Here is a 10100-nt window from a genome sequence, read left to right on the forward strand (position 1 = left end):
TTATCTTAGTTTATACATTCAGTTTGTTACTTTTGTTGACAGTTTTTTTTTTTTACCAAAACTCATAAGTGCTATAGGCCTGTAATTTTCCATTTCTATAAAGTTCTTTTCTGGTTTTAGTATCTAAGTTATGTTAGATTCATGAAGTGAGTGGAGTTGCCTCATTTTCTATAATCTAAAAGAACTCAAGATTGATATTGTGATCTTTCAGTGCAGGGTCCTCTAGCCCATGACCATGACGTCCCCTCCTTCTATCTCATTAATGTGTGCAGTTTTTCTGGAGGGCCCCTGCATGCATTTTACAAAGATTTATTGCTAGGCATTGAATGTTTCTGATCCTGTTGTAAGTGGTAGTAAATGGTATTTGTTTAAAAAAATTTTTAGTTGGTTGTTGCCACTGTATAAAAATATGTTTTGTGGGGTTTTTTTTTTTGGTATATTGACCTGGTATCCAATGAATTTGCTAGCCAAATTATTAATTCTAATTTATTTGTATATCCTTTTAGAGATTTTTGTGTATTTTATCACACAATCTGAAAATAATGACAAATTATTTCTTCCTTTCTGAAACTTCCTTTTTAGTTTTCTTTTTTTTTCAAAAATTTTTTATTACATTTATTTATTTTTGATAGAGACAGAGCACAAGTGGGGGAGGGGCAGAGAGAGATGGAAACACAAAATCTGAAACAGGCTCCAGGCTCTGAGCTGTCAGCACAGAGCCCCACGCAGGGCTCGAACCCACAAATGGTGAGAGATCATGACCTGAGCTGAAGCTGGACACTCGACCTACTGAGCCACTCAGGCACTCTGCTCCCCCTTTTTAGTTTTCTTTTCTCTTACTGTACTGGCTGGGTTCCCAGCAGAATTTTGGCTGGAAGTGTCAGAAACTGTCCTGCTCACTGACAGGGAGGACGGCATCCCCTATTTCACCTCTGAGTTTAATGGTTTGCTACAGGTTTGTGTTAAAGACTGTTTTCTTTCTTTTTTTTTAATTTCTTTTAATGTTTATTTATTTCTGAGAGAGACAGAGACAGAATGCGAGTGGGTTAGGGGCAGAGAGAGAGGGAGACACAGAAGCAGAAGTGGGCTCCAGGTCCAGCTGTCAGCACAGAGCCAGACGTGGGGCTCAAGCTCACAAACCGTGAGATTGTGACCTGAGCCGAAGTCGGATGCTCAACCTACTGAGCCACCCAGGTGGCCCTGTTTTCTTTTTTAAAAATATTTTTAATAATTTATTTATTTAAATTCAAGTTAGTTAACATACAGTATAGTATTTATTTCAGGAGAAGAACTCAGTGATTCATCACTTACATACACACCTAGTACTCATCACAAGTGCCCTCCTTATTGTCCTTCGCCCATTTAGCCCATACTCCCACCCAACACCCATCCAGCAACCCTCTTTGTTCTCTGTATTTAAGTTTCTTATGGTTTGTCTCCCTCTGTTTTTATCTTATTTTTCCATCCCTTCCCCCCATGTTCATCTGTTATGTTTCTTAAATTCCACGAGTGAAATCATAAGATATTTGTCTTTCTCTGACTTATTTCGCTTAGCATAATACCCTCCAGTTCCATTCACGTTGTTGGAAATGACAAGATTTCACTCTTTTTGATTGCTGAGTAATATAAAAAATAGATTTTTATAAGGTGCTGAATTTTATCATATTTTCTTCTATATGATTAAAAGATTTTAACTTTTTTTTTTTTTTTTTTTTTTTTTGAGAGAGAGAGAGAGACAGAGTGGCTGCAGGGGAGGAACAGAGAGAGGGAGACACAGAATCCAAAGCAGGCTCCAGGCTCTGAGCTGTCAGCACAGAGCCCGACACGGGGCTTGAACTCACAAACCGTGAGATTGTGACCTGAGCCAAAGTTGGATGCCAAACTAACTGAGCCACCTAGGCACCCCATCTTCTATATGATTTTTTTATCTGATTTTATTCACTTATGTGGTGAATCATATTACCTGATTTTAAACATTAAGTGCTTCCTTGCTTTCCTGGAATAAGTACAACTTGGTCGTGATATGTTTTTCTTGCCACATACCATAGGATCTCTTTTGTGGATGGCTGGTAATTTTCCCTAATCAACTAATAGTTCATTGAATTTGAGTAACTTCAAAACACTGATCTTTTTTTAGTTTCTAGACACATCTTTCCTTTGCTTCACTGTTTTAGTGATATTTATACATGAATTCCAATTGAACATATACATAATATCCTTGGTAAACTTTAATAACCATATTTTTCTTGCTAATATTTTGAACATCTTGTTCATTTTATTTTAATTTTATTCAGCTTCTTAATCTTGACCTCATTTTCCTGTAAGATTTATTCAGCCAAGTCTATATTCTGTGTTTCAAAATTTTATTTCATTTCTGTTGTTTTCTTCCCCATTTTTGTTCCCTCGGCTAAACTCCATTACTGCTCATCTCTTACACCATGTATTTTATGAGTTCTTATATTTCTGAGCTGTCTTCTAGTTCCACAGAGCTAATTATTTCCTGATGTTTTTCTTTTTAAGTGAAATGTGATCCTGTAACTTCATCTTCCGTGTGTAACACTGAAGGAATGAAGTGATGGGACCTGGGTGGCTCAATTGGTTAAGTGTCTGATTTCAGCTCAGGTCAGGATCTCGCAGTTCGTGCGTTCGAGCACTGTGTTGGGCTCTGTGCTGACAGCTCAGAGCCTGGAGCCTGCTTCGGATTCTGTGTCATCCTCTCTCTCTGCCCCTCCCCTATTCATGGTCTCTTTCAAAAATAAATAAACATTAAAAAAAATAGTGAGTGAGGTGAGTGCCCCTCCTCATCTGCTATTTGCTTCTCTCTTGACCCTTTCATGCCCATTGGGTATTATTATTATTATTATTTTAGAAATATGGAACTCATTTCTTATTACTACATTCAACCTGAAATTTTTTTCCTGGACCACCCATTTCAGAATATTTGTGTTGGGAAGGAGCAAAGTCTATGCTTTGAGCTTGAGAATGTTCCTTCAGACCCAGGGTCACACACATAAGGGAGATTTTAGGCTGTCGTGTTGTGATGTGAACTCACAATTCCTGCTCACAGTCTGTTCACAGTCCCTCTCCTTGCCACATACATAACAAGAGAAAATATTCTTCAGAAGGTCTGTCTCAGTGGTGTCCTGTGTGGTTCTTCCAGAAGTCCAGATGGATAGAAGAACCATCCCCTGATATGCTCCCTCCTGCTTCATGTTCAGGAGGCCCCAACTTAGCTTACCTCCTTCAGCTTCTCAAAGTAGGAGGCATCCTTTCTTCTGCATATTCCACTGTCTGACCTTCACTAACCCTGGAATAGTTTTCTATTTTAGGATCCATGTTTCAGAGCTCAGCTGCTTAAATAAAGCTGCATTTCCCCTTTATTATCATCCTTATTGTTTTGAGGTGATTTCTCAGAGGAGGAGAGGAAGTAATGATTCTCACAACACTAATGCTAGAGTTTTGGCCTATCCTTATAAATAATCTCTAGGGTCATTGACAAGACTTACACTCTCCGATCCTATTACCAAGCTATTCAACAATAAAAACTGCTGAAATTTTGCGGGATTACGTATCTATAAAATGTCAGTTTCCAGGGAGTGTTAATTGGCCAGTGTGTCCTTAATGGGAATAACAAGCCAAAGTTTAAATAACAAATTATGGCTTCTAGGCATAACATAACTCTTATCAAATAATCACCACCATAACCTCTCACCTCTTCCATCCATGGTTGTGACTCCAGGACAAACTGTCAGGGGCACTATTGCTAAAGGCGCCCTTCTTTGTAGAAGTCAGAAATTTCATTGTTATTGAAATATATTTGAAAGTTTAAGTTAAACAAAAGCAAATGTGACAGAAAAAATAAAACTTACAATCATGATTATATGTGGGTTAAATGTCTCATCATTGCCTATGTTGCCTTGTGACAATCTGTAAGTTCTGGACACATGAATTTCTTGCACAGAAACTGCAGTAATAACACCATCAGTAGAAGTGTTTCATTGATGAAACCAGACACAGAAGTGTATTTTGAATTGCAAAGCATAGTTATTCATTTGGTCTTATATTAATATTACTTCAAATAAATGATGGTTGTAATTTCCATGCAGAGTTGAAAATGAGTCAGTTAACTATGGAAACTCCTGGGGTTTTTTAAAAATGATTTTCCCTGGGTAATTTACAATATACCTTAATTGCTAATGAGATAACCCAGCATCCCTAAGGTCTTCCCAGACTCAACACATTTCATCATTGCTCTTTGGGGAAATGGCCTGTCATCTTTCACACTGCAGGTTTCTCTTCTCAGTCACATAAATAGGATGATTCTCCTTGGACAGGAACAGGAGTGTCTCCTGTATGATCCCCATGGCAAGTGGGAGAAATCTTGTAAGTAAAGAATAATTACATTCTCAGTGTTATTTAGGTGAAGAGAGAAAGAAACATTCCCTACTTTAAAAATCATGTTGTATTTAAATTAGTTTACAAAATTCTCAAAGAAATGTACAAAAGAAGCTTCTGGCTTTTATATGAATTTTCTGTCCTTCAAAGTCCGAGACATGTTTAATCACATGTAATGAAATGTACACTAGAAATGAAAATGAATATTTGTGTTTTTAATTTCACCCCCAGAGTTCATAAATTCATTTTAACAAACATTTTTAAGACCCTAGGAAGTAGTTTATAACACCGCTATATACATAAAAAGTTCATGTCTGTGAAAGAAAGAGTTAACGTTTGTTTTACGAGGTAACGTAATAAATTCAATTTTGTGTACATGTGGTATGGGAAGTTACTGTTATCAAAGTCAGCACAAATGCCGAAAAATTAGCTAAAATTTAAAATCTGAGGCCCAAAGGATGAGAGGGCCAGAAGACCTAGGCTGTTAGTTTTCTATGAAAAATTGGTAAGGGAAGCCTTGTGACACAGGAGGAAGGGGAGAAAGGAGAGCCCGTTAGAACACTCTGGGGACAGAGCTAGCAGGGAGGGTGCCCTGGGTGGGGGGGTCAGGAGGGCAGCTAGGTGGTGTCTTTGGGAAGGCAAAGGGCAACGCTGACATGGGGGCACTAACCTGCCACTGAGAATTCAGGAAGAAAAATAACGTGGAAAAGACCACTGGTTTGGAAGCTAGGAATTCATTTCTGTGCATGAGAGACATTGTTTATTTTTTTTATTTTTATTATTAAGATTTTATTTAAATTCCAGTTAACCTACATGCAATATTTGTTTCAGGTCTACAATTTAGTGATTCAACCTATACAGCACCCAGTGCTCATCACAAGTGCCCTCCCAATACCCATCATCTGTTCCTCCAGCCTCCCACCCACCTCAGGAGAGACCTGTTTTAGTTGAATACTTGGGTTGAGCCTTTTTTTTTTCTTTGGTAAAGTATAATTAATTCACAGTTTTATGCTAGTTCAGGTGTACAATATAATGATTCAGTAATTTTCTATCTTTCTCCAGGTTCATCACAATAAGTACACTCTTAATCTCCATCACCTATTTCACCTATCTCCTCCACCCCCCATCTCCCCTCTGTTGATCAGAAGTTTGTTTTCTATAGTTAAAAGTCTTGGTTTTTGTTTCCTTTTCTCTTTGTTCATTTGTTTTGTTTCTTAAATTTCACATATGTGTGAAATCATGTGGTGTTTTTCTTTCACTGGTTTATTTGGTTTAGGATATAAACTCTAGCTCCATCTACCTCTTTGCAAATGACCAGATTTTGTTCTTTTTGATCGCTGAGTACTATTTATATGTGTATGTGTGTATATATATATGTATGTGTATGTATATATACACACATACCATTTCTCCATCCATCAGTCGATGGACACAGGTTGCTTCCATATCTCAGCTATTGTAAATAATACTGCAATAAACATGTGGGTTCATATATCCCTTTTAGTTAGTGAGTTCATTTTCATTGGATAGCTCAGTAGAGACATTACTGTATTGTATGCTAATTTTAATTTCAATTTTTTTTTGAGGAACCTATATAGTTTTCCACAGTTCCTGCTTGAGTTTTTACAAAGACACCACTTTTTTTTAGGTACGAAAGGAAAGAGTCAGATGTGATCAGCAAAGTTTCTTTTAACAAATCTCACATATTCATGGATGTTTTCTCTGTGCCGATCCTGAGGGGAGTCATGAAATATGAACACAAAAATAACACAGCTCCCCCTCCTGAGGTGTTTTAACATTTCATATGTATGAGTCATAGAATGGAAGTTCTTGTAGGATGAGAGGAAGGACACAAACGAATATCAGAGATTGAATGTAAAATGAAGAGATGGAAACAGGAAGTGGTGGATGGTGGATACAAAGTTCAGATGAAAAATGGCATCTGAAGGGAAAGTGGGAGGAATGCTGTTCTGGGACCATGTGGGGAAGGGCAAATAGCATTTGGAAACCCAAGTTTTGAGATGAAAGAAAAAAGTTTGACTTTAAAATCTAAAGTCAGTTGGTCACCTGGGTGGCTCTGTCAGTTAACTGTCCAACTATTGGTTTTGGCTCACGTCATGATCTCGTGGTTTTGTGCTCAAGCCCCGCTTAGGGCTCTGTGCTGATAGCATGGAGCCTGCTTGGGATTCTTTCTCTCTCCCTCTCTCTCTGCCCCTCCCCTGCTCATGCTGTCTCTGTCTCTCAAAAATAAATACATAAACTTAAGAAAGTTTAAGATATAAAGTCAGAAAATTTACGTAGCAGAGTGAAAATGGAGACCCACACTGAGCCCATGCAGTTTAAGTAATAGAAAAGGGGTATTAGAGGTATGAAACCTGTGTTTTCTATGAACCCTTGAATGAAAGAGACAATGAGTAGTCACAGAGTCCAAACCCCCTTCCCAGCACCCCGATTAATAAAGAGAAGTCCACTAGATTTCATCAGCCTTTCATCAGGCTTTTCCTATGATATTTTGCAGGTTTTAGCCATGGCATAGAAGCCGACAGAAAACTGAGAGTAGGGATCTAGTAGACAGGTCGCCCTGGGATAAATTCTAGACCTAATTGGATAAACAGAACAAACACTCAATGAGATGTAAATACTGATGTGTTATTTGATTATATGATACGTTTCTTGCCAGCTATAATTCCACTAATATTGTTTATAAACACACTCGCTTCCAATATGTTAATGTTTTATTGTCACAGCTGATATTAAGAAATAGGAAAATGGTCAACAATACCCACTTTGGTGGATTTATACTCCTTGGATTCCCAGGGCAGCCACAGCTGGAGATGATCATCTCTGGGGTTGTCTTTCTCTTCTACACCATTGCCTTGATGGGAAACATGGCCATCATCCTGCTGCCGTTACTGGATGAACATCTCCAGACCCCCATGTACTTCTTCCTTAGGAATTTGGCCATCTTGGATCTCTGTTATATCACAAATATAGTCCCACAGATGTTGGTCAATGTCTGGGGCAAAGACAAAAAAATCTCTTTTGGTGGCTGTGCCTTTCAACTTTTCACTGATGTGACACTATGCACAGTCGAATGTATGCTTCTGGCTGTGATGTCTTATGACCGATTCAATGCTGTCTGCAAGCCTCTGCACTACATGACCATTATGAACCCCCAACTCTGTCGAACCCTGGTGGCCATGACCTGGGGAGTTGGTGTTACTAATTGCATGATACTTTCACCCTATGCCATGAGTCTTCCCCGATGTGGGAACCACCATTTGGATCACTATTTTTGTGAAATATCTGCAATGGTGAAGATTGCATGTGTGGACACCACAGCCATGGAGGAAACCTTATTTGCATTATGTTTTTTTATTTTCCTCACACCACTCCTTCTCATTCTAGTTTCTTATGGCTTCATTGCTATAGCTGTGTTGAAGATCAAATCTGCAGCAGGGAGACAGAAAGCGTTTGGGACCTGTTCCTCCCACCTCATTGTGGTGTCCATCTTCTATGGGACTGTTATCTACATGTACATCCAGCCAGGAAACAGTCCATCTCAGGATGAAGGTAAACTTCTCAGTATCTTTTATTCCATTGTTACTCCCAGCTTGAACCCCCTGATCTACACACTAAGGAATAAGGAGTTCAAGGGGGCCATGAAGAGGCTGATTAGAAAAGAAAAATGTTCCTTGGAAACAACAGGACACTAATATCTTTTTATGAGAAGTTTCCAATTAAGAAATTGGTCCTGTGTAACATACAAATCATTGCCAAATTATTTTAGTAGTACTCATCACCTAAAAGTGAAAATTATACCTAAAATGTTGCTTACATTTTAGCATCAATGTCCCAAATTGCCAAGGGTTGATTCTAAACCAAGTATGTCTCTCAAAGTCACCAGTTATCACCTTTGATCAGTCATCCCCACCTGCAGCCAGAGAGCAGGCTCTATGGAGTCCAAGCATTGTACTGTGAGGGGAAGGAGGGAAGACTCTACCAAACTGGATTCAAGTTATAATTTATCAGATATCTTTAAATTATCATGACACTTTAACAAAAAGAAAAAAGTTAATGTTCTAACTATAAGTTTTTACACTGACTCTACAATTTGTTCATGTGAAGACAAAATCATTTCTGTTCAGATCCTAAATGTTCCTGCCATGTCTATTTACTTTAAAATAATCTTAATATATTATGTAAACTGGCTAAAATATATTTCTACTTGTAGCTGTTTTCTGCCTGAATCAGGACTTTCTCAAACTTAGCCTGTCAAAATAAAATGTGAGAATAAATTGGATGCAGAGTTTGATATTATAACACTGCTAACAAATCATCCTTGATTTCAAATTTCTGAGTTCATTACAGCAGGTACATTAATCTTTTTCATTAATTTGTAGTAAGAAAACAATACATGGAAAAATAAATAATGTGTTTATTAGCTCTTTTTTATAAGGTCAGCATAAACTTGACTTCAAAATGTTACAGGGATATTACAAAATAAAAAAAAGGAAAAAGAAAGAAAATGAAGGGAATTTTTTTCAATATCTTTCATGAACATAGATGTAAACATCCCTAACAAAAGATTAAGAAATCGAATCCAGAAATAAAGGTTAACATGTCAGTCAAGTGGGTTTACTCCCACTATGCAAGATTGGAGTAACATTGAAAATCAATCACCACATGATTCTGTTAGTATAATCCATAATATTAACAAAATGAAAGTAAAAACAATAAAGTCATTTCCATAGATTCAGTAAAGCATTTCAACATTCATTTACTGGAAAACAAAGGCTCTTAGCAAACTTGGAATATAAACAAGTTCTGTATCTTGATGATGATTAAGTTTCCATCTAACATATTTGAGGAGGAGGCTAAACAACTCGACCAATAGGATAATATGGAGTCCAGAAGGAGCTCCAACACATAGACAGCCAACCAATTAATGACTCTTGTGCCCCGTAGTGCAGGAGGGAGAGGACAGTCTTTCAATACGTAGCTCCAGATCAACTGACGTCCTTGTGGGAGAAAAGATACTTAAACTTATACATAAAAATCAATTTCAACTTGATTATAGATATAAGTAAAACAAGATGGATTTTAATGATATTATTCATGAATTTTGAATAGGAAAAGATCTATTAAATAAGACAGAAACTTTTAACCATAATAGAAAAATTTGACTAAATTGAAATATAGTAAAATTAAGACCATACCTTTGTGAAAAGTTCCATTAAGAGAGCCACTCCGTGTGTGTGTGTGTGTGTGTGTGTGTGTGGCTGGCTGGCTGTCTCAAGGAAAGAATTTCCATCCAGACTATACAAAAAATTCCTACAAATCAAAAAGAAAAAAACAGAAAATCTAACACAACAATCACATATCCAAATGGACAATACATAAAAATATACTTAAGTTCAGGGTTATGCTAAATGAAATAAATCAGACAGAGAAAGATAAATACCATATGATTTCACTTACATGTGGAATGTAAAAAAGTAAATCAAAAAAAAAAAAAAAAAAGAAAGCTGAAACAGACCCATAAATACAGTGAACAAACTGTTGTCAGAAGAGAGAGGGGTGGGGGATGGGCAAAATGAGTGAAAGGGAGTGGGATATACAGGCTTCCAGGAATACAATGAATAAGTCACAAGAATAAAAGATACAGCACAAGAATACAGTCAGGGGTATCATAATAGTGTTGT

General features: G+C 37.3%; 1 protein-coding gene across 1 annotated transcript; it reads left to right on the forward strand.

Moving 5' to 3' along the window:
* Positions 1-7042: 7042 nt before the first annotated feature.
* Positions 7043-8763, forward strand: LOC125939504 (olfactory receptor 2W1-like). Its single transcript, XM_049654962.1, has one exon. It carries the CDS (start codon positions 7164-7166, stop codon positions 8109-8111), a length of 948 nt encoding a protein of 315 aa, XP_049510919.1. The 5' UTR covers positions 7043-7163; the 3' UTR covers positions 8112-8763.
* Positions 8764-10100: the final 1337 nt, after the last annotated feature.

This window comes from Panthera uncia, assembly GCF_023721935.1.
Source record: "Panthera uncia isolate 11264 chromosome B2 unlocalized genomic scaffold, Puncia_PCG_1.0 HiC_scaffold_25, whole genome shotgun sequence".
Classification (NCBI taxonomy): domain Eukaryota; kingdom Metazoa; phylum Chordata; class Mammalia; order Carnivora; family Felidae; genus Panthera; species Panthera uncia.

Excerpts from the sequence above, each read along its gene's own strand:
- LOC125939504 (XM_049654962.1), top strand. The coding sequence starts at position 7,164 with ATGGTCAACAATACCCACTTTGGTGGATTTATACTCCTTGGATTCCCA.